This window comes from Anabrus simplex, chromosome 6, assembly GCF_040414725.1.
Source record: "Anabrus simplex isolate iqAnaSimp1 chromosome 6, ASM4041472v1, whole genome shotgun sequence".
NCBI classification, from domain to species: Eukaryota; Metazoa; Arthropoda; class Insecta; order Orthoptera; family Tettigoniidae; genus Anabrus; species Anabrus simplex.
Window position 1 is genome coordinate 250,864,518 of NC_090270.1, and position 24,823 is coordinate 250,889,340.

Below are 24,823 nucleotides of genomic sequence, written 5' to 3' on the forward strand. Positions count from 1 at the left end.
ACGTACAGGACCGGTTTCAACTTTTTGAACAGTCATCAGCTGTACATTGGTACCTTTACATAAGTCAAATATTGGTTGAATTGCCTTTCCAAATGGAGAAGTTGTGGGGAAGTACTATGTCCAAGCATTCAAATTGGGCTGGTGGAAACAACTAGTACAGAGTAGTATAATATTTATCATCATTTGAAGAAAAACTTAGCAAAGCAATACAACACAAGACGTAAGCAATACTCACTAAGTTCCTCTGCTAATGTCACTCTCCGACCCGTCAACAGGCTTTCTTTCTTCTCTGTATCTTGACTGTAGTCCTCTAGCACCTCCTTGATCTCCTTGTCCAACCGTCGAGCTAAGAGAAAAGGATAGAAACTCTGGTAACACATTCTACTTCATGTTTTAATTCACTAATGACACAGCACTCCTGAAAATGACCAGGGACCTTAAAACATCGAAGAATAAATTTATTCCCTTACAATGAAAATTTCCAAGAGAATAATATACAAGAGAAATAGCACTGGCAACAACTTAACTAGAGGTTTGTTGTTTTGCAGTCAACTATCGTATAATCCTGAATACCAACCACACCTTTTTTTTTTTCAAACTAACTTCTGAAAATCAGGAGCAGTCATGTTATGACCTCATAATATTCCAATACATGTCAATGCAGCAACAGCGGTTTCATGTCGCACAACTCGGCAATGGCCGAAATCTCGCTCCATTGCTTACTTCCATGCCAGACCACGGGGTGTGCCAGCTGATTAATACTTCTGAGTTCTCAGTGAACAAGTATCAGTGGTAACAAGCAATGAATTTAAGAAAGTGTTTGCGATCATTTACTGAGTGTGAGAAATATGATATCAATGAATCATGTACTGGCAACTGGAAGAAGAATTATATTAAAAAGTAACCTTGATGATAGAGCTTTCCAAGTGCAGAGTGCACAGAAACTTAAGTTATGATGAAAGCTAAAACTATCAGATATCCTGCGCCGACAGAAAATTTGGAATTCAAATTCTCTGGATGGTAGCAAGGATGACTATGTATGGAAAGGTGACAGTGATGAAAGTTACAATGGCAGTAGCTTTGATGATGTTGAACTGTGACTGATTGTAAATCAAACTAATTTTATTTCTCATTTGTTTTGTTTTTTATTTCTTGTATGGGAATGTAGCAACCATGGTCATAGGTGTAAAAATGGGAAACCACAGAAAACCATCTCCAGGACTACCGACAGTGGGATTCGAACTCACTATTTCCTGAATGGAAGCTCACAGCTATGCAATCCTAACTGCACGGCCAACTCACTCTGTGGTGGCAGGTGATATTCGGGATTAAACGGTACTACAAGGAACATGACACATCCTAGTTCATCAACCCTCTAGATAGGAACCATTAGATAATCATAATAATTACAAATATACAGTAGGGTCCGAAGAACAGAATCTAGTTTCTATTGTTAAGATTGGTTTTCCAGGATTTGAAATGAAATATTCTTTCAACATTTATATGTAGGGAACACACAGAAACACCATTTTGGATAGTCACCTATCAATCATCATCATCATCATCATCATCATCATCAATGTCCCACTCCAGTTGCTCGAGTGTGGTTAACAAGCCTCCTCCACTCCTTTCTGTCCTTCCACTTTTCCTGCTCCATTACTTCCACCACATCCAATCCAGCTTCTTTAATGTCCTTCCACCAAATATGATCCATCCACCTTCTTCTCGGTCTTCCAACTGGTCTCTTTCCCTTAACTTCTCTTTCCAATTCCCTTCTTGCTACCTGTTCCTTTCCCTTCGTTTTACATGTCCGAACCATCTCAGTCTTGTTTTCTGTATCTTCTGTACTAACGGCTCTATATTTAGTTCTTCTCTGATTTTAATATTTTGAATTCTATTTCTTCTTGTCTTTTTCTCCGATGTTCTCAAAAATTTCATTTCTGCTGCTTGGATCTTACTATCTTGTATCTTATTAGTTACCAGCGTTTCTAATCCGTATGTTAAAACTAGTATGAAATACTATTTATATAATGTTAATTTCGTTCTCTTCGGTACTTTGTGAACCCATAAAAGCTTTCTGACTTGATAAAATGTTGTACCTTTACTTAGTCTTAATTTCATGGTTGACTTCATTACCTCCATTAATAATGCTACCCAGATATGTAAACTGTTCTACATGCACATGCTCTAACCATTCTCCATCTATGTTCACTTGGCTTCTCTTTTCCCTTTTCCACAGTGCATGACCTGACTAGACTAGATTTTTGCCTTTCCCTGAGACCTGGGGAGGGGGGGAGAGTGGCCTCACCTTGCCTCCGGGTATGGGCGCCCTTGGATTTCATCCATTAATATAATAAACAATAATGGTGACAGTGCATTTCCTTGCTTGAGACCTTTTTTTGTATAAAATGTTTCAGAGTCACCACTGTACACTGTACCTGTACAATGCTTTTACTCTCATGATACAGTAGGCAGTATGATAAACAGGGATAAAAGTCAGGTTGTGAGTTTCACAAATAGGAAAAGTCCTCTCAGTTTTAATTACTGCGTTGATGGGGTGAAAGTTCCCTTTGGGGATTGTACCGGGCGGTACACCTCCACGCCGCTAATTTAAAATGTGCGCCAGTTGAAACTCCTCTGCTGGAGGAAGTCTGAACTTTATTGACGGTATTAATTTTCTACTTTCACAGAAGATGTCACTACCTGTAAATTTCGGAGTTTTAGAACTGTGTCATTTTTTATGTGTTTTTGTTCTGCTTGAAGTAAGAAGTGTGAACTTTCTCTTCTAGAGGACACTACTGAAGAACTACAATAGTGCACCCTAGTGCGAAGAAAAATAACTGTTCTTTGGAGAAAATTTTATTTCAAAAGTTTGTTCTTTGTTAAATTTCTTTCTGTTATTGTTTAAGTTGGCTGTATACCCCTCTCTTTCCCCTTGTTTGCATTTAACCAATCCCGAATTTCCGTTATTAATTTCTGACCAATCATAGGTATCTTCCCCCAACTTGAATATGTTGCTGTATCCTGCCCAATAAAAAGTTTGTGGGAGGGTGTTTTCATTCCCCTAACACCTAGAACCTTCCGCGAGAGTATATAAACTGCTGATTTTAGGGTCTCTGCGCCACTTCTGTTCCATCTTTCTGTGTGTAAAGTACATAGCAGGGGGCGGGAAGCGCCTCTTTCTTCGGCAGCGGTCAACAACAAGGTAATGGCCAATTAATAACTTCTTTCTTTGCTAGCTCAGCAGTTTAACTCTCGGGGCGGGTCCGAAGTTTTTCCATTATGTAACCTTCCGTAAAATGTAAAGAAACTGGTATCTATCCTATCTTTTAAACTACATATCGGGATAGAGAGTGCTTAACCCTCTCGAGCTCCCAATCATATTGTTTTGAGGTGAACTTATTTTCTCAACCTATTCTTCGTTAACGTAAAACAAATTGTTCTTTTCTAAAGTCACCTCTGTAGTATGGGATTAGCCCTTGCATTAGTGGCCTAGAGCCGGATTAGGTTTTAAAAACAAGTGTATTAGGAGTGCAGATCGCCTCCTCTCAAATTCTTATTTTAGAGGTCATGTAATTACCCCTTTTCATTTAATAGACCTCAGTAGGTTGGGTATTTTACCCCTGTGTCTATGTCCAGTGAGGACAACTTGAAGGTGGAGTTCGGTGTGGCCTTTGAGAGGCTTAAAGTTGAGAGCGAGTGGCTCTTTTTGTAAATTGAGTGTTGTATGCCTCGTGGAGGCTTTTCAGTGTAATTTGGAGCTAGGGCTCCTAGGCATGAATGGGGTTTTCTGCCCCTCTGTTGAAACTTGTGTTTGGGGTAAAACTGAGCTGATTGCCCAAGCATTGTGTTTTCAGGGCTCGAAGCCCAAATCCTGTAAATATTGTAACTACCCTTTGACTTGCTACTTTGTACCTGCCATGCTTGTTATTTCTTTGTTTTTGAAAAGAAAATATAACCTTGTTAAATTTTAAATTAATTTTACTTTCGTAGTTTGAGACCCGTTCACACCCGCACCTTCTTTCACGCATAACTACCACAAAAACACGGTAACAGGGATCATTGTAAATACCTAGGTATTAATATAAGGAAAGATCTTCATTGGGATAATCACATAAATATGATTGTAAATAAAGGGTACAGATCTCTGCACATGGTTATGAGAGTATTTGGGGGTTGTAGTAAGGATGTAAAGGAGAGAGCATATTTTGTCTCTGGTGAGACCCCAACTAGAGTATGGTTCCAGTGTATGGGACCCTTACCAGGATTACTTGATTCAGGAACTGGAAAAAATCCAAAGAAAAGCAGCTCGATTTGTTCTGGGCGATTTCCGACAAAAGAGTAGCGTTACAAAAATGTTGCAAAGTTTGGGCCGGGAAGACTTGGGAGAAAGAAGACGAGCTGCTTGACTAAGTGGTATATGGAATTTCTAAGTTCCCATGGAGGGAATTAGATACTTTTCCACCAATAGAGCATATCAAAATCAGATCAAAAATTAAGATGTATGGCTTTTCAGGCGTTTGCTCTATTAAGTGGTATATTCCGAGCTGTCGGTGGAGAGATGGCGTGGGAGGACATCAGTAGATGAATAAGTTTGGATGGTGTCTTTAAAAGTAGGAAAGATCACAATATGAAAATAAAGTTGGAATTCAAGAGGACAAATTGGGGCAAATATTCGTTTATAGGAAGGGGAGTTAGGGATTGGAATAACTTACTAAGGGAAATGTTCAATAAATTTCCAATTTCTTTGCAATCATTTAAGAAAAGGCTAGGAAAACAACAGATAGGGAATCTGCCACCTGGGCGACTGCCCTAAATGCAGATCAGTAGTGATTGATTGATACTGCCAATCTTCAGGTATCCTTTCATCCTTCCATATGGCATTCAGGGCACGGTATAGCCACTATAGTACAATGCTTTCTGCTTCCTTAATCCTATCAGCACTGAATTCGTCTTTTCCACGTGCTTTAACTTTGGTCATTGCTCTCACTGCCCTTTCAAGTTCCAACCATGTTATCAGGTTCTCTTCTTTTTTGTCCATCTATTATTTCCATTTTCTTATCTCCTTCTTACTCCGAGCAATCATCCTCAAAGTTTTTCACAATACTTTGCCATCACCTTCTGAAGACATTATCTCCCTAATGTCTTGATTTATTCTTTTCTGTATAATAATTTCATATTTCCTCGACTATCTTGCTCAATTTTGTTGGTAAACTCTTCCCAACATTTCTCCTTTTCTTCCTTGATACTCCTCTTTACTTGTAGTTTCAATCTTTTGTATTACACATGTAACCTTTCTATCTTATTCTCATCGGTCTGATACGTTTTTTTGCTTTTCCTTATCCATTTCTTTCTTCACCTTGTTCCTTTCTTTTCTTTCTTTTTTTATTTTGTCTGTCCACCACTGTCTCTCCTTTCCCTTAACCTTTGCTTTTGCTTTCCTGCATACCTCAGTTGCTGCTTCCACAAATGTCTGTCTTAAATTGTCCCACTCTTCTTCTCCAGTTCTCATTTCCATGTTAGGCAACTTCCTTTTTATCCAATCTTGGAATGCCATTCTTTTATCCTCCTCCTCCTCCAATTTCCAAATCCTGATCATTGGTTTCTTCTTCAGTACAAGTTTAGTAATTTTTACTTGTTTGTCAGATTATTTCTGATTAAAAAAATCCAACAGTTTCTCTCCATCTTCATTTCTATCATCATACCCATGTGGGGCCCAAAACATTCTCATATCCTATTCTATCAGTTCCCACATGAGCATTCAGCTCTCCCATTATCATGATCCCATCTTCAACAATGGGAGTTTCCAGTTCATTAAGGAAATCTTTTTCTTCCATGCTACATCCTGTCTGTGGAGCAGACACCTGTACTATCTTCAGTAGTTCCTTGTTTAAATGTATGTGCATTATTATAATTTTCATTTACATACTTAAATTCAGCTTTTGGTTCAACATTCTGATTCACTATAGTCCCAGTCCATTTCTTTTCTCTTTACTGTTACTCATCCAGTACAGGGTATACCCCTTTCTTAGTTTCTTCATTCCTTTCCCTTTCCATTTTACTTTACTAAATCCCAGGATGTCAAGTTTTAGTCTCTCCATAAGGTCAATCAATTCATTTTCCTTCACATTCATCGTTAAAATATTTATTGTTCCAAATCAGGTTTTATTCTCTGATGTAACACTTGCACGAACATCAGCATTACCATCATACTGTGCAACTGTAGTCAGAGACTTGTCAATTCCATTTCCATTTTTAAATTTCCATCCGAGGCTTGTATTATAGTTGAAAGCAAATAGAACTTTACTCATCTGGTGACCTGCAAAGCCTAACGCATCTGAGGATTTTCTTTCGGGATTTACTCCCTTAGCTTTTGAAGATCCCTCTTCTCAACAAGGCAGGGGTTCCCTCTTCTAATTTGCCTCATCCACCATCTTCACTATTCCGAAGGTCTCCTTCTCTGCCTAAGATGCTGTTCAGGTCTTCACCCGTAACCCTTGGCATGGGTTCCACATTATACCCCGTGAGATTGAGTCCCTGCCTGAACTTAGCTCTCCTTCACACCAGCCTACTGTTGTGGAGGATACCCACCCCCGCAACGTGGATGTGCCAGATAAGAATTACTCAAGTGAAGGATAGGAAAGGTGACACTATCTCCCTTGAGCCGGATTAATGGTTGTGTATGATGCCACAACCATAGGGCATGTGATGAGGATGGAGCCAACACGGATAGCTCGTGTAAGCCTTGAGACAAAGAACCCACTGGACTGACATCATAAAGATGGACCTTGCAGCTACAGAAAGGACGTTAGAGGATGTCATGAACAACAAAACGTTTCTCCATCAATGCCAGGTTTGAACTCATTAAGAAAAGCCATAATCATCACCACCACCACCACCACCACCACCACCACCACCACCATTTTACAGTTCCAGTTCTCTGGGTATTGATGGCAAGCCTCTTCCACTCTATCATATGGAGAAATGTTCTGTTGTTCAAGACATCCTCTAACGTCCTTTCTGTAGTTGCAAGGTCCAACTTCATGATGGCCATCCAGTGGGTTCTTTGTCTCCAGAGTTTCACGAGCTATCCGTGTTGGCTCCATCCTCATCACATGCCCAAACCAGCTCAATCTGGGTATGCTGACCCAATAACAATGTTTCAATACCAGCTTCTTTCTCACCATGTCATTCCTTAACTTGTCCAGTTTTAAACATGATAGTAAGCTTTTGGGCTTTTGCCGTGTCAAGGAAACACGGCAAAATTCTTTACATTTTGCAGAGAACTTGGCTCCATATCTTAGAGAAAATCACGATGGAGCAAAGTTCTCCGCGAAACAAAAAATTTCACCTTGTTTTCTTGACATGGTGAAAGCCCAAAAGATTATCAGATCTACAATTACAGGCCATGAAAGCATCAATCTAAACATTGTCCAGTTTTGTTTTTCGAAATGTGGACCTAAGGAATTTTATCTCAGATGTTTGTAACCTTGATGAGTCATCCTTGGTGAAGTGCATGTTTTAATACCATAGGTTAAGGTTGGTATAAAATATTCACTGAACATCGCAAACTTTGCTCTTCTTGGTATTTTGGGGCGGGGGGAGTTCTTTTACGTGCTGGTAAATCTACCAACATGACCAACATATTTGAGCACCTTCAAATACCACCAGATTGAACCGGGATCAAACCTGCCAACTTGAGCTCTACTGTCTGAGAGAATATATCTACTAACACCATTTTATATGCCCTATGTTACTGAATGAGGACAGTGATTTATGAAGATGCTTATTAGCATGTTCTAAATACTCATCACCTACCTTCACGGTTCATGACTTGCTGTCTGAGAGCATTGGCCGTCACTCTCAAAACCTGTTGTATCCTCCAGAACAAGACTACATCTGCACAGTCTACCTGAAATGCACACAAATGTATTGAATCAGAACCTCTGTAACAACAGGATAAGCAGTTTACATTTGTTTGAAAACATACATACAAGTGAAAGAAACGGATAATAAGAATCCAACTGAGGTTGTGCTGTAAAATTTGAACCATGTGATATTTTCATGTAGGTAAAACTCGACTGAGTATTTTGCTAATTATATGAATGCTGCAGTTTTGCATAATAAATTGTAACATTCTTTATCAAGACAGATATTCCTTCTCTGTATACTCTTTCTTATCCCATAAATTCCTTTTATCCAGATGCAGCTGGGTTGGGACGAAGAGAGTTAACTCTCCATTTTACACTCTCCCCAACTCTCCTCATCTATCAATGTGCTCCAGTTAATATCCTGTTGCTTCATCAACCATAATCTGGGTCCTTCTCAGCCTCTCTTCTCCTTTCACTTCTACCTCCATAGTTCATTTTAGTATTATTTCTTCATTCACCCATTTATTACCTCCAAAAAATGTCTGTATTATTAAATTTTATCACCCACCATTTTCTTTCAGTTTGAAATTTCTCACTATCTCTCTCTTTGTGTTATGTAACTTCTACCGCTTTTTCCACACCTTGCGGGATCGCGGGTGCAAACTGTGTCATGCGGATTTGGCCCTGTTTTACAGTCTGATGCCCTTCCTGATACCTACCCTATTTGGAGGGATGTAAACAGTATTGTGTGTTTCTGTGGTGGTTGTCTGAATATGAAGGGGACAGTGTTGGGACAAACCCAGGCTCCTCTGAATTGAAGGCCTGAATGCAGATCATTCAGACAATGGAGTATGACTCCTTGCATTATGTAACAATTATCATCAATTTCATTTCCAATGCCTGTGTTCGATTTTCATCTTCTACTACCACTAACCAGGTATCAGCTGTATATGTGATAGGTATCTAATGTGTCTTGTATATTATTTCTTAGACTTCATAGATAAATCTTTCTTCCATTCATTCATTTCTCACTGCTCTTTTCAACTTTTCTTACCATATGAATTTCATAACACACTTCAACTCGTCCATATATTTTTTTCGTGGCTGTCCTCTTCCACTTCCACTCTTCCCGGCAATTTTTTCCTCCTTGAATTTCCAAAGAAAATTATGCCATATCATGTGGCCAATTAATTTTATTTTATTCCATACATTTAACAGCATACGGTGAGCTGCTCTGCATTTGTTTTTGTCTCTGCCCAGCCTGTACAGGTCCCCCTCCCTACCCTTATCCCTGCTGTTTCCGCTCGCCTTTAGTCCTCTTTCCCCAACATCCTACTCTCGATAACACATACAGTGAAATCTTGTTAGTGCATTCCTCTAACACGTTTTCCTGCTTAGCACGTCTTTCAGTAGAAGTCACGATTCTTATCGTATTAAATTTATATATCAATACCTCACTTATCACGTCACAAATTTTCGCTATTACTGCTTAGTACGATCACATTTTTCCTAGACCTGAAAATGTTACTGTATTTGTCATCCCTTCTGAAAGAAACGTTATTTCCAACTTGGGTAAGAGCCGTCGCCACAGTTGCGTGATTATGGGAAAAGACCTTCCTGAGCTTCAAAGGATATGTTGCACTTTTGGGGAATGTTCAGTTTTGCTTGCCGGTCAGCAGCGAGATTGCTGAATATCAGAGCGAGCCTGTTTGTGCTTGTATTTTGCATTTAATTCAGAAGGTAGAAATGTATTTTTGTTGAGTGGTACGGTACAGTGAAGTATAGCTAATGTGTCGCGTGATACAGTAACCTATATCTGGATTAGGAGCATAATCGTGTGAAATTGACTAGCGTGGTGCATGTTTGTCTTGTGATAGCACAGTTATGGACACGGAGAATGTGAAATTCCTACCAAAGTGCAGAGACAACACCACCTACAGAGGTCATGAATGCTGAAACTCGCACCTTTGAGTTTCGACTTAATCACTCACATTGGCCGAAGTTTTGATTCAAAATGGCTGCCAAAGTTATTCCTCGCAGTTGCACATGGTCGAATGTAACCTCCAATTCACTGTCTAAGAGTGTGACCAGAAAATGCTTTATAACCCAATGCTTCGAAATAAAAAACTTCTACTAATATTTGTTTCAGAAAGAGTGTGATCCCCAATAATACTTCGATATTTCTGTTGGCCCCTGTGCACATGTTTTCATATTTGTTGTCTGATGTTTTTCACACATTTCAGTGTACTGATACTTACTTTATAATCCCCAGCAGAAAATGTTTTCATATTTGTTCTCTCATGTTTTTCACACCTTTTAATACTTTTCTCTCGTCTTTAGAAATAGCAGATACGCCTATAGTATTCAGTGTACCCGCGGATACACGACGTAAAATGCCCTCATGTCAGAAAAATCGTATCTAGTGTTTCCATATCTCTGTTGGATAGTTTTTATTCTTATATTCATTAGTATGTTTTCTCGCTTAACACGTTCTTTTTCCATGTTCCCTGCAGAAACATCTTAACGAGGTTTCACTGTATATGGTACACAGATTGCTCACATAATTTTACTGTCTTTCACTGCTCTACCTTTCTCACTTTTCTGCCTGCAATTAATGCTGAGAGGCTGAAAATTTTAATGGGTTCTCCTTATAAACCACCACCACCACTACTGTCCTTCCTCAAACAATTCTATATTGTTGTATTCTGACATACCACATGTACCGTGGGGACACAGGACAACTGGAATTTTGTTCGAATTATCATACAATTTAAGATCTCAAATGTCAATGAGCTACATATGTGTGCTTTAGCTTCAATACTTTCAAATTTCCAATACACATTAATCATTTCCCATGTATTTGAAGTTTTGCAACTGAAAAACATTTCATTAAAGTGGTAGCTATGCTTTTGAGAGTTTACTTAATTAAAATAACCTTTAAGTTTTGCAGTATTGAGCACAAGATACAAATTTAAAAACACTAGTGCATACCTGGAAGAATTTTTTTTTTTAAAGAGTTTTTAATGATACAATGATATGTTTCATTCTGATTCTTTCAAATCACTTGTTTGCATGTGTATATATAGTATGTACACAACTAAAAGGTTATTTCATGTGAAAAATATATAAAAAGACTAAAAATCTATACATTGTATGTACAAGAAACACTTGGTTGTTTTCAATGCTTTGTGCTTATCCATTTCACGATGAAAGCACTATATAGAAAAAGAAACTTACTTCCGACTCATGTCCTTGATGGTAGAGATAGAAAGCCTTGCGACAGTCGTATGCCTTTGCCAGACTCTGTTTGAGAAAATGTCGTCGGTACACAGGATGCCAAGTCTCACGGATATATTCATTGTCCACTTCCACACCACTCCTCTGCAGGTTTTTCCTCACTGTCGTGAGTTCATCGTAAGTAAGAGCCGGAGGATGTTTCTAAAAAAATAAAAAATAAAATAGTCAATGCCATTAACAGAGTGTACAATTATGTGCAAAAATTTTAATAAAACCCAGTACAAGATAATTTTGTATGATTTAACATATACCTACGTAGAGAAAAATACCTAAATGCAGAATTAATACATTCATCGACCATATACACCATTTATAAAAGGGAGTTCTCAGCCTCATGAGGAAAACTGAGGAGTTACATGAAAAGAAGAGGTACAAATAGTGATGTTGAACAGTTTTATAACAATATTTTAAAGACAATATTACACTTGGTGAATCACAGAATCTCAAAAATGTTAGGACATCCCTCAGAGGCAACGCACAGCCCCTGGAGTCCAGGGGAAAATTGAAAAGTAGGAGACCAGACATCACAAAAGTTGCAATAATGAATGTGTTGACTCTCTGTGGCAAGGCATAGGAATAGGTGGAGTACAGTAAAACCTTGATGCATCGTTTTTCAAGGGGGAGGGAGAAAAATACGATGGATGGGGGAAAATGATAAATGCGGGTAACATTAACCCCTCAGCGTCGCAGCCATTTAAATAGCTTCCTATCCCGCGGCTGGATGAGATTTCAACTACGCGCGACTGAAATACATCGATTCACTTAAAGCGTTACTACAAGTATAAGAGTAGCCCGATTTTCACGAAATTTGGAATTCCTTATGACAGAACTATGTACATGCAGATAATAACATAATTGTTTCTCATTTCCTTAGTAATTTAGTTCTGTGTGATAGAGTTCGAAGCACTCTTTGAGACAGGGACTCGAGTCACACTCCTGGCAGCAGTACACTGACGTCTTTTTTCCGCCGTGTTTTGAACACAGGATACAATGTCTCTGAGGATTGGATTTCCAACTCTTGGGTGCTAATTTCCTGATAAAATGTCTTTCCTGCAATCTTGGAACTGTATTATCTGATGCGCGCCGGCTTTGTATATTTCGTTCCCCTCCCTCCCGAGCGTATTTTGTAAACAAACCTTTCACCAATTGCTCAATATTTGTCTCTGTGACCTGTGTGAGTATTATAAGAGAATTTAGCAATCAGAATTCACCGTTGAAAACTTCTCTTTGACCTGTATAATTATCTATAGTCTCTTACACGAAATTTCCAAGTACTGTTTCCTCCTCATCGTCACTCTCATCATTTACCACTGCTACATCATCTATTTCATTATCACTGCTGCTTATACTATCACTACTACTTCCGACTAAACTTTCATCTGAATTATACAATATTTCAAGCACATTACTGTCAGTCATACTACGGCTGAGCGTGGTGCGTGACACGGACTGATGAAGCTGCAGCGAGACCGAAAGCAACAGGACGAAACTGAATGAGGGGAATAACATTTATGACGAAACAAACCAACTCGATACATATTTCAGATAAAAGGTCGAGACAACGTCTTTCAAACGAGATATATACCATGAACAACTGGTTCTCGTATCGTATGACAGAAAGCAGCACTAACTGATGCCTACACAGAGCGCTCGTGGAGAGTTACGAAAATATTACAAGCTGAGAAATAAAGACAAATATAATAAATAAACCGCACTCCCAATGTACAAACAGAGCAAAGAACATCACACGAAAAGACAAACTTCTCAGATCATCATTTCTTTATTTGATTCTGTGGGAAAGAATGAAGCAAACAGACTTTAAAAAAAAGCAAGAGATTAGTGCTCAGACTTATCTAACAAATAATTATCCTTGCAAAAACAACTACATTATAACGAATTTTCAATTCTTATTTACAACACTGATAAACCCGAAACTGTCTTCTTGGAAACAAAACAATTTGCATATCAGTAACTCCAAAACTTTTCGCGCTATAGGCGTAAATGTGAAACTATGTATGGGTCTATACCACGTATAGAGGTCGGCGGCTACGGAAGAAAAGAGGGTCTATACCACGTATAGAGGTCGGCGCTGAGGGGTTAAAAAAAATTGGGGGAAAGCGAAATAATTAAATATGGTTACTGTATTTGGACATTTCTTTATGTAAACCTCGTGGACGCATCAAAATATTTCAACCACGATATATGCGATGGAAATAATAAGCACACCTTTTACGGCATTTCTTTCACTTTCCTTTACATCAAGTAATAATTGAAAACCATTAATGCCAGTTTCCTTATTGCAAATTACTGCTATAAGTGGATATTAAGGCGATAACCTGCATTTTCAGCAAAATACGAACAATTTCAAAGAAGGTATAATTTTCCCTTATTTACCAGGTGCATTTGCCAGTTTGTGGTAAAGAAAACACGTAATTTTCATGGGAAATTCATTTTTTGGTTATTCAAAATATTGGTCATTGGCTTCTACACACTTCACCAATCTTGCAGGTAAGTTATGAATACCACACCAGAAAAACTGCTTGTCTTTTGCGGCAAACCATTCGTCGAGCCATTTTCCAATTTCCTCTTAATTACTGAAGTGCTGCTCTACGAGCGCATGGCCCATTGATGCGAAGAGGTGATAGATGGCACCAGGTCGGGGCAGTATGGCGGGTGCGGAAGTATGTCCCATCTAAGCGATTACAAGATGTCTTTCACTGGTTTTGCTGAGTGAGACTGTGCATTGTTGTGTAATAAAATCACTTTGGCATGTTATCTGGCCCATTCCAGACGTCTTTCGATCAATGCGTGATGTAAATTAATCATTTGTTGGCGACAGCATTGTGCATTAATAGTTTTGCCAGGCTCATAATACACAATACGGCTCCGGCCCCACCAGACACAAAGCATGGTCTTCATGCCGAAGCGATTTGGCCTTGGTGGTGAAGGACTGGCTTTGCCAGGTGACAGCCATGATTTTCTCCGCTTCGGGTTTTCAAAATAAATCCAGTTGTAGTCACAATTTGGTACAGAAATGGTTTTCTTTCATGGCGCTGAAGCAGCATTTCAAAAGTGACTTTGCGATTTTCCATTTGCCGTTCATTCAAATTGAGTGGGACCCATTTACCGAGTTTATTGATCTTTCCCATTGCTCGTAAACATCTGCCGATTGTTTGCTGTGACACATTTAATGATTGTGCCAATTGGTGTTGATCTTTACCAAGGATTCATAAGACCAATGTTCCAATCAGGCCGAACATTAATTTCAAGAGTAGTTTGACTTACAATGTTTCTTGTTTCATACAAAAATTCTTGGCTAAATATTATACATTTTTTAGTAGAACCTCTGTCAAAAATGCTGTAGGATTCAGTAACATCACAAATAAATTAAATCCAAATCACACCATGTACTCGTTCGATATTACGAATCTGTACACTAACATTCCCATAGCTGAATTAACCTAGTTAAAGATAACCTAAACAAACATAACCATTTAAGTAAATTTGAAATAGAAGAAATTTTTTACATATTCTGAAGTTCGTTCTCAATAGTAATTATTTTACCTTTAATAACACAATTTATCTGCAGAAAGGACTCCCTATGGGATCCCCTATTTCTGGAATTTTGGCAGAAATTTACATAGACAATCTGGAGAAAACCAAGATACTCAACAATTCACCAGATATACAGGGTTATTCAAAAAGAAGGAACAGATTTCAAACATTTATTTCTTCCAAACTACAAAAGACAGAAACGCGATTTCTATGTTCCTGGAAAGGGAAAGGGTTCAATTTTCACTTTTGTAAGGTTTCAATATGAGCACCATATGTTGCATGACAAGAATCAAAACTGTGGCTCATTTCTTGCCACACACGAATCAGGTAGTCTCTAGTTATCGAATTCACAGCTTCAACAATTCAATGTTGCAAACTTTCAAGAGTGTCAAGCATACAGTCTTTTACATAACCCCACAGATAAAAATCACAAGGAGTGAGGTCTGGAGACCTGGGAGGCCACAGGTGATGAAGGTTATCATCTACTCTTCTTCCAATCCAACGTCCTGGAATGGTGTAATTTAGGAAAAATCGAACATGCCAAGAGAAATGAGGTGTGGCATCATCTTGCATGAAAATGAAGTCCTCTGAATCATCTTCCAATTGAGGAAATAACCAGTTTTGAAGCATGTCTAGATAGGTTAGTCTTGTCACATGAAGAAGAAAGGTCAATAAACTTTCCTTACAGATACGGCACAGAAGACGTTCACCTTTGGCGATTGGTGATTCTCCATAACTGCCGTAGGATTTTCACTTGCCCAAATTCTAACGTTAAGCTGATTAACTTTACCGGAAAGATGAATATTGTATTCATCAGAAAAAAATTAATCGTTCAGAAAATTGTCTTTTTCCATATCATCTAGCATGCTAATGCAAGAGTCCTACCTTTTGTTGTAGTTGTCTGGATTATTCGATTTCTGCAATAACTGCAGTTTGTACGCCTTCAGGTGCAGACTGTGTTTCAAAACTTGCCATACTGTTGGTTGAGGAATGTTAAGTTCCTTGCTTCCTTGTGTTGTGGATTTCTTTGGGCTCCTTTCATAAACTGCACGAATACCCTCGACATTTTCATTCGATGTGCGTGGACGTCCCGTGCTTTTCCCTTTGCAGATGCAACCATCTTCTACAAACTTTCGATGCCACTGGTAAATCTGCTTATGCTGAGATGGTTGTTTATTAAACTGACAGTAAAAACCACGTTGAGCTCTAATAATGGACTCAAGTTTTGCTAACTGCAGCACAGAAAATGTTTTATCCTGTTGTGTCGCCATTTGCTTACACTCCAACTGACAAGCACCAGCACGCCATGCACAATGCGGCTGGGATTGGAACTTGCAACAGCGGAGCTTCTACATGGAATGTTCAAATTTTAAACCTTTGTCTGGCCAGGAATGTTGGAATTGTGGTTCTACCTTTTGTAGTTTGGAAGAAATAAATGTTTGAAATCTGTTCCTTCTTTCTGAATAATCCTGTATTCCATTGGTCGAGCAGATAGGTAGATGACATGTTCACCATTATTGATCAACGTATCACTGACAGTACAACCCTCATTAATAACCTAAATACTTGTGACCCCTACATAAAATTCACAGTTGAATACAAAACAGATAGATCTTTAAATTTTCTCTTAAAATCAGGAGAAGCGACAACCATCTAAAATTTTAGATCTTCAGAAAACCCACTCAGACAGCCAACATGATAGGATAAGATTCACTGTACCCTGGCTTTCACAAAAAGGCCTCTTTCTATAGTATGATATATACCTTGTAGAGCCTTGAACATTCTTATGCCCAAGAAAGCTTATAAGAAAGAAATTAACCCCATCCACGCTTTACCGCACCTTAATGGGTTTAATAGCGATTTCATTGGCAGAATTCTCAAGAAGATAAAAAATAAACCCACCACCACACTTAAAAAACAAACTAAATAGAATACTGATTTTGTTACCTTCACTTTCAACAGCAATAACCTATACCAAATCACAATGTCACTTTTAGAACTAACAACACTACTTCTAAACTTTTCTATAACACAGACACACTTAACAAATCTGACAAACATTTGCATTAGGGGTCTACAAATTGACATGTAACCAGTGCGACGCCAGTTATATCGGACAGACTGGGAGAAACTTTTAAATCCGCTACAAAGAACATTTTAATGCAGCTAAATACAAAAGATTTTCTGCTATGAGTGAACACATGAAAGATCACAATCACTCATTCTCCACCATAGATAAAGATCTAGATATCCTACATATAACCAAAAAGGGAACTTTTTAAATATTTTAGAAAATATTTATATAAACCTCGATCAAAAATCCAATCCCATCCATAATCTTAAAATCCAAGAAAAAAGAACACCCTGGTTGACACAATAATCAAGAAAGATTTTAAGCAAAGCGCAATTAAGTCTGTCCTCCCATCCTTCGACTCACTCTCCCTCCCCTCACCCTCCACTTCCCCCACCCAACACATCAGAACGGTCGCCAGTCAGTGTGGAGGTAAACACGACCAAACCTGATCTATACAAGCACAGGGCTGGAGGAAAGAGGAAGTGAGTAATATTTTGCGACTCTTCATATTATCTTTTACTTCTACTTCATTTTTCGTTCTCATACTCTGCTTTTTGTTTCCACTGTGTTTAAAATGCACATAGCTTCAAACTTGGACAAATTTAGTTGTAAGTGTGAGTCCATCTGTATTTAATACAAACTATTGGTTGGCTGGAGAAAATACTAAAAAATTGTGGAGACTGTTAAACGTTGTTCTATTTGTCATTCTGGTGCCATCTATCACCTCTTCGCATCAATGGGCCACGTGGTTCAAATCCCGGTCGTTCCATGTGAGATTTGTGCTGGACAAAGCGGAGGCGGGACAGGTTTTTCTCCGGGTACTCCGGTTTTCCCTGTCATCTTTCATTCCAACAACACTCTCCATTCTCATTTCGTAGCATTCATTAATAAATCACTTTGGGAGTGGCGACCCCATCGTACTAATAGCCTATATCTGCTTCATTCATTCCATCCCTGACCCGGTCAAAGACTGGAAAACAGGTTGTCGGTTTTCATTTTTTTTCAATGTTTAGAGTATAATTCATGGGAGCAAAGGTGGCCAGCAAAGGGCTCTATCCCACTTAGTGCCAAGGTTATGAACAGTGGAAGCCTTTACCTTCCCCTCCTCCAAAGTCCTTGTCGTAGATACGACATCGTAACAGGTGTAAAACCTTCAATTATTATGTTTAATATATTTTAATTATAGTTTATTAAGTGCTAAATTATTTTGTAATATATTTTAATTATAGTTTATTAAATGCTAAATTATCTTTTATTAAATGTTAAACATGACTAATACATGGTCTCCCTGTAAATATGTATTATAACATTTGTACAGAGAGGACATACTTTGGAAAGCATTGAAGGAGAGAAGTTCAGGGACCGCAACTGGTGGACAAGCCTCGTTTGCCGACCCATCGCGATATGTACAACCTCAAATACGTATTGTGTATAAGTTTAACCTCAAAATCTCTATAGTTGAAAGAGGTAGAAAACTCTATAACGTTCGTATATTAGATTGATTGTACTATAATTTGGTATACAGTATATGAAGGGTTCTGGAAACTTACTGTAAGGTTTATTATCCAGATACATGTAGAGACATTCGGAATGTTGGAGAGATTTCTGTGTGTATTGGTAAACAGTAAATGAAAGTTCAAGTACTCCATTCGACTAGCTGGTCGATCGATGTTTCGAGTGTGTTCCATTAGAGTGTTGTAAGAACCCTTCCAGAAATTGATAATTCTAGATGGTTGATCGAACAGTATATATATGGAGCTGTCAGTCAGTGGGACAGTCAGTGTTGGACTCTGAGTCAGTCAGGACTCAGGAGGTTGGACTCTAAGGCAAGTGATGGACTGCGAGTGACTGTTGGGCTCTGAGGTGGAGTCGGAGAGTTCAAGAGAGTATGTTATAGTGCGCGAGTCAGTGTTGTTGATATCTGTACTTGTCAGAATCGACTTCAGGGTACTCCGCTATGAAATGTTGTAGTGTCACTTGCTATTGTATGTAATTGTGTGTTGTGACTTACAGTGACAAAGTAATTTATATAAGGAAGTGAACATGTTCTTGTGTGATATTTATTTCCGTCAAAATCGCATTGCAGAACATCCTTCATGGACTGTATGGAGATTGCATGGCTTTGCTCTTTTTTTTTTTTTTTTTTTCACTTCACTATTTGTATGTTTGTCACAGGAATAATTTCGTTCCCACATTATTCTCATATTACACAGTTTTCACGTCATAATTTTACTCTACGCATCAAAAACATTATTTTGCGTATTCTAAAGCACAGTAAGCACGGATGATTCTCTAATAGTTTGATAAAATGTAAAACTGAAAGCCAATTGCAGCAGGTAACACATGTGTCACATTATGTTTTAACTTTATTATCACTTGTTAAGCTAGCAGTAAGCTCAACATATAGTATTGTAAGCCGTAGTGTTAAGCACTGGAAATACTTGTGTGTGAATTAATATACGATGATGCTGGATTTAGAATGTTAAACTGGTAGTATTTTTCTTTCTACAGAATTCCTTGTTGGTGTTGTTGGTTAATTATGTTTTAACTTCGTTATCACACTAGTGTAAGTGACCATTGCCACTGGAATATTTCTCAATTACGACGTATTTGTCAATAACAATAAATCCTTGCACATTAGATGTCCATTTGGAATTCTTTGGGGGCAAGTTCTGGGAAATCATGATAGAAACCAATGACTATGCTATTTTCCAGATAAATAACTGGACAAGAAATAGACTAAAATGTGAAAATAAATGGTTTCCTTGCATGACTGAGGAGATAAAGGCATATTTTTCGCTGGTGATTCACATGAGTCAAGTAAGGAAACCAAACCTCACTTGTTGCAACACACCTGTTAAGGCTAGTTGCGAGACACTGTCCCTAGACTGTTGCGATACAATGTCCCGCGTCCACATCTATAGAGCCAGTTGCACCACAGAAATGGCGCAAGAAATTGCTTTATGTGCTTTGTTGTGAATCTTTTTCTCCATCTCGTGAATGGACATTGTGAACTTTTTAGCCAGAGACTCCATTGCTTCCCTCCTTTTGTCTGTTTTTATAGTCAGTAGACATAACATCCCAAAGAAAATGGAGGGTGTGTAAATCCTCAATGATTTTTAGAGTAGTTTCCATCGCAAAACAACAGAACATGAAACAACACCAACACGTGGCGGCTATCTGCACACTGGCCTCGGCGTGTCCCGGGACTTTCTCTCGCGACACGTACAGACTACATCATGTTGTGCAACATTTGTATCATCTATCCCATTTCGAATGAGAGATCTGCAACATGCAACTTTTGTATCGCGACAGTACCAAACACAGAAAAAAAATGTTGCAGGATATCCCTGGAACTTGTCGCGATACACGTGTTCCGCAACTTTGTCGCTTGATGTGTACTAACCTTTACTTTGCTAAAAAACTAATTTATAACATAAATTATCCACATAAAACTACAAACACCAGAAAGAACAACATTTTTTCAAACTTTTATCATTTTAGTGCATATCAAACACATTTTGGTATATTTTAGAGAAACCTCTAACATAAAAACAATATGATCATAAGAAACACACTCAAACTTACATAGTCTGCATACAATATTTTGTCCAACTCATTCTTCACTGCACACCTCTTGTTCTGGTCTTCTGTGCTGTATTGCCAATACAGCCACCTTTCTTTAGTACTAGGTCCAAACATCTCTCGTAATATTGTTTCTGTAGCCTGCACAGACATGTATAGACATTTAGAGCCAGCTCATCATGACAAACCCTTTCTTTCAAGCTATTGTTACATATTTGAAATATTAAGACATCATTTTTAAGGTCTGAAAATCCAAATGTACTACTCTTGCTTAAACAGCATGTGATTTACTAGCCTAATGTGTGAGAATCGAGACTGCCACTGTACTGCTGCTTGAAATCCAGGCCCTGTTCCCCAGACCCTCTTACTAGCAATTGAAATCCTTGGGGATGTTAAAAGAGACATTTTGAATTATTTGTAATAACTTCAATCACAAAGAAAAAAGGCTGCATTTGAACAAAGTTAGGTTTTCAGCGCTAAAACAAGACAACATCCCAGTTGTAGAACCATTTCTTGTGCACAGAGGACTGTGCAGTAAACTTCTAACACTTACCTATTATCAGGGTTGTTTCAGTTCAACTACTGGACTGACATGAAAAGGTTTACTTTCAAGTAAGTTAGGTAAAAATTTACCGCTTGTTTAATGACTGATTAGCCTAACATTATAAAAGATAACAATTTGCCTAAGTAATGAATCATAAACGGAATGAGAAAATCAGCTGACAGAAAGTAAATGTCACATATTGGTTTTTAAAGAACCCAGAATGAAAAAAAAAATATTTAATTTTATTCAGTAAGTCTGCTATAGCTAATACGACAGAGCAAGAGAACCCCACTGTGACACTTTTTTTAATGCCCCTCAAAAATTCCTATATTAACTTTTGTAATGGTTCGTGGTGCGGGTTACTGTAGTCACGTCCTAGTTCGTGAACCATGGACAACGGCCGAGTGGCCTAGTAAGTGGTCCTGAGAGCCGGGATACCAGTTGCTATGGAATGGGAGTGGGCATCTCGGACATATTCTGAGTCATAGCCCTCCTTGTGCTCAGGCGGCTAGGACTATACAATTCACCGGTGGTCCATAACCCGTTAGAGGAGATATCCTCATTTGGACTACGTGCAAGTAGGGTAGTATCCTGCTTCATGAATTTACCGAGCTCAAAACTTTTTAAGCAAGCCTCGGACCTATGGGAGTAACGACTCCCATTTGACAGATAAAAATTTCATTGTTCAATTTTAATGTTAATCCCATTTGACAGGCGAGGGACTTGGCGAACGAAATGGAATTCGATGGGGAGCTTTCAATATTAATGGGGCTTATGGAAGAAAGTAGGGCGTCAGCAAAGGTGATGCATCTGGATGTGCTAGGAGTAAGTGATATTCAGGTAAGGGGAGATAACGAGGAAGAGATAGGAGATTATAAAGTGTACTTGACGGGTGTTAGAAAGGGAATGGCAGAGTCTGGGGTAGGGCTCTTTATCAGGAATACCATTGCACGTAACATAGTTTCTGTTTGACACGTAAATGAGCGAATGATGTGGGTAGTTTAAACATAAGAGTTTCATTTTTGGTCCGTATTGAACTGAGAATGGAAGATAGGAAAAACTAGAAAGGTTCCACCTTTTCAATACAAAAATGTTATAGGTTTATTTATAACATGTATTTGCACTTGGGACTAGTTTCGACGCTGTGTTGGCGTCATCATCAGCCAAAAAATGGGAAAATAGGCCAGTGTGTAGGCATTCATATTACACAAGGTGTTACATTAAACAATACAAATCTTGCAAGGAGATAAAAACATGGATGAATATAGAAACAAATGAATCGTTGAGAAAGCAAAAGTTATACATGTTAAAAAATAACCTTAACCACACATCTTGCAATGCGAAAATATTCTTGAATGATTCCTGAGTATAAAACACACGCGCACACATTTCTGAAGAGCCAGCAGGCAGGACAAAGTAAAGTGAAACCTTAAGGGATCTTCTGAGAAGAGTTCATCATTTTTCTATGTTCCGATTAAATAATGAAGTCTCCCTTGAGTTCCTGATAAACATACACAACAGGAAATTCTCCTTCACTCTCAACAATAGCTGTAAAGACCAACGGTAAATTTCATTTTTCAAAGACGTGAAAGCATGATCTTGAACGTGATGTAACTCCTTTCATTTAACCCATTTTTTACACAAGGTGTTACATTAAATAATATATCTCACGAGGAGATAAAAACAGGGACGAATGTAGAAACACGTGCACCGTTGAGAGAGCACAAGTTGTACATATTAAAAATAAGCTTAAGCACATAACTTGCAGTGCGAAAATATTTGAATTTGAAAGATTCTTGAATAAAAGACGCACGCGCACACACTTCTAAAGAGCCAGCAGGCAGGAAAAAGTAAGGTGAAACCTTAAGAGTTCTTCTGAGAAGAGTTCATCATACTTTCAATGTTCCGACTAACTAATGAAGTCAGTTGGAGGAATTAGGACTAGAATTGTCTCCGTGTATTTACCATGTGAGGCTGCAGAGGAGGATGAAGTTGACAAGTTTTATGAAGCATTGAGCGACATCACGGTCAGGGTCAACAGCAAGGATAGAATAGTGCCAATGAGCGATTTCAATGCAAGAGTTGGGAATAGAACTAAAGGATACGAAAGAGTAATTGGTAAATGTGGGGAAGATATGAAAGCTAATGGGAATGGGAAGTGTTTGCTGTACTTCTGTGCTAGTATGGGTTTAGCAGTTACGAATACATTCTTCAAGCATAAGGCTATTCACCGCTACACATGGGAGGCTAGGGGTACCAGATCCATAATAGACTACGGTATTAAACCGACTTCAAATTCAGGAAATCTGTTAGGAATGTACGAGTTTTCCGGGGATTTTTCGATGATACAGACCACTATCTGATCTGTAGTGAACTATCTCTAGGCCTAGGGTAGAGAAAGTGAAATCTGTCTGCAAACGAATAAGGGTAGAAAATCTCAAAGACAAGGTGGTGGTGGTGGTGATTTTTGTTTTAAGAGGAAGTACAACGAGGTAATCATCCTCTCTGAACAAATAAGTGGAAAAGAAATTTAAAATATAAAACAAAATTATTTATTCAACAAAGGAATTTGGAAACGCAGTACAAAATAAAACAAAAAACAATTATAGTATTAGGCCGAAAGGATTACTAACGTATCAAAAGGGAACGTACGTTCCCTGAGTAACAGTACACTTGTAATTTACATACCCTTGATAAGTCCACTGTCGCACATAAAGCGGATGACGAGATCAGCAGTAGTCGCGTCATCGGCTAGTATGCGTTCGAGTGTTTCCTGCAGGCCGAGGCTCCGTCTTAGGGCAGAGAGATCGGCGCACTCTGTGAGGATGTGGGCCACGGTGAATTCGGCACCACAAGAACACACTGGGGGGTCTTCCCTCTTTAGGAGATAAGAGTGCGTGGATCGTAAATGACCTATCCTCAGCCTGCACAGTACTATGGCCTCTCTCCGTGAAGGTCGGAAAGAGGACCGCCACACGGTAGTTGTCTTCTTAATTGCTCTCAGCTTGTTGGGAGTTCGGATATCTAGCCACTCCGATTCCCAAAACGCCAAGATGGTTCGACGTAGCTGAGAACAAATATCCTTAGCAGGTACATTGACGGGTCTTGGAGGTAAAAGTGCAGCTTCCTTTGCTGCTTCATCCGCAAGTTCGTTTCCCGCAATCCCAACGTGGCTTGGAAGCCACGCGAAAGTAATTCTGGTGCTAGCATCGCTTAACCTGGCTAGAAGGTCATGTATCCGCTGCACCAGTGGGTGTTGCGAGAAACAGGTTTCAATAGACTGCAGAGAGCTTAACGAATCGGTACACAACAGAAAGTGGCTTCTTTCGTCACGCAGTGCAAACTGCAGAGCCTCTAAAATGGCGTAAAGCTCTGCAGTATACACGCTACATACTTTAGGGAGCGAGACCTTCGTACTCATATCATCAATGACAAAAGAGCAACCAACATTATCTCCGATTTTAGAACCATCCGTGAAGATAAGTCTCGCGGCCGGATATTGGTGAACAAAGTCCTGGAAATACCTCCGATGAACGGAGGAATCTGTGTTCACCTTGGGTCCACGGAGTAGATCTAGACGTATATCCGGTCGCAGAACCAACCACGGAGGTACCTCGCTAAGAGTTCGTTCAAGACAACCACCGATATCAATATTCAAATCATGACACAAGCTATCAATCCGAAACCCAACCGGCCGTGTGGCATTCGGCCGGTCTTGGCACCGCTGGTGGTATTGGGTGCGATAGATGCATTGATAGCTTGGATGTAGCGACATTTCACGAATTTTGGCAGCTTACGTTAGGAGTAACTGCTGCCTCCTTATCCGTAAAGGTGGAACTCCCGCTTCAGCGAGCAGGCTGGGAATGGGGCTAGTACGGAAAGCACCCGTTGCCAGCC

The 24,823-nt window shown here is 39.0% G+C and overlaps 1 protein-coding gene across 6 annotated transcripts in view; it reads right to left on the reverse strand.

Moving 5' to 3' along the window:
* Opa1 (Opa1 mitochondrial dynamin like GTPase) overlaps window positions 1-24,823 on the reverse strand; it is a 229,102-nt gene that overhangs the window by 7,431 nt on the left and 196,848 nt on the right. For all 6 annotated transcript variants that reach the window (XM_067149273.2, XM_067149272.2, XM_067149269.2 and 3 more), the window contains 4 exons: window positions 20,386-20,523; window positions 11,109-11,309; window positions 7,819-7,912; window positions 236-346 (listed from right to left, as the gene is read on the reverse strand). In XM_067149273.2, the coding sequence (XP_067005374.2) occupies window positions 236-346; window positions 7,819-7,912; window positions 11,109-11,309; window positions 20,386-20,523 (544 nt within the window). The remainder of the gene's footprint in view (window positions 1-235; window positions 347-7,818; window positions 7,913-11,108; window positions 11,310-20,385; window positions 20,524-24,823) is intronic.